Consider the following 987-nt stretch of genomic DNA (forward strand, 5'->3'; position numbering starts at 1 on the left):
GGTTTAATTATAATTAAGTCCACCAAGGTTTAATTCCATTCATTTTATAATTCCCATATTCTTTAATTTACGTTAAATTAGCAAGACGACTTAAATATTCTTGTCCTAAGTATCTTTGATTTACGTTAAATTAGCAAGACGACTTAAATATTCTTGTCCTAAGTATCTTCAGAGGCCTAGGTATGCCACTGGACGTCGACAGTAAAATAAAACCATTTTAAAAATAGGTTTATTTATCCAAACAACCATGTTACAGATGGTAACTGTTACCCATTATTGTATCTAGTGTTTGTACGAGAAATAGCTTATCTAAACATATTCATATGTAAAGTTAATCTTGGATTTAAATGGACATATCTTACAAACAACACACACCAGAGAAGAAAAAATGTCTTTACAAAAGAAGATCACAGTAACATATCCTGCTGTTAGAGATGGACAAATTATAGAATTCCTCACAACACGTGGATCTGATTGGTGTTGTTTTGTGTCGTTCCTCCTACTTAAAGGTTAACCCGAACAATATTGACAGGGTTTGGGTTCGGAGCTTCCTCAAAATTATCTCTCAAATGTCTTGAGGTTGGAATTAACCCAGTCGAAGTAGTGAGTAAGACGAGTATAAACGTCGGGAAACCCAGGTTTAGCACAACCTGATCCAAATGACGTCACTCCGGCCAAGTACCATTTACCATCTTTCTTACACTGCAAGGGTCCTCCAGAGTCGCCCTGGTGGAAAGAGTAACAAAATTATCCACACTACAGCTAACTGATGATCTGATCAATTTTACCTTTCTACACACACTACAGCTAACTGAAGATCTGATCAATTTAACCTTCCTACACACAGTACAGCTAACTGAAGATCTGATCAATTTTACCTTTCTACACACAGTACAGCTAACTGAAGATCTGATCAATTTTACCTTTCTACACACAGTACAGCTAACTGAAGATCTGATCAATTTTAACTTTACACACAATACAGCT

General features: G+C 35.9%; 1 protein-coding gene across 1 annotated transcript in view; it reads right to left on the bottom strand.

The window, feature by feature from the left end:
• Positions 1–218: 218 nt before the first annotated feature.
• LOC106475019 (testisin-like) overlaps positions 219–987 on the bottom strand; it is an 11,402-nt gene continuing 10,633 nt past the window's right edge. Inside the window, exon 5 of the mRNA XM_013935716.2 lies at positions 219–726. Coding sequence (XP_013791170.2) covers positions 559–726 — 168 coding nt within the window. The 3' untranslated portion in view covers positions 219–558. The remainder of the gene's footprint in view (positions 727–987) is intronic.

This window comes from Limulus polyphemus, unplaced genomic scaffold (genome assembly GCF_000517525.1).
Source record: "Limulus polyphemus unplaced genomic scaffold, Limulus_polyphemus-2.1.2 Scaffold7974, whole genome shotgun sequence".
NCBI lineage: Eukaryota > Metazoa > Arthropoda > Merostomata > Xiphosura > Limulidae > Limulus > Limulus polyphemus.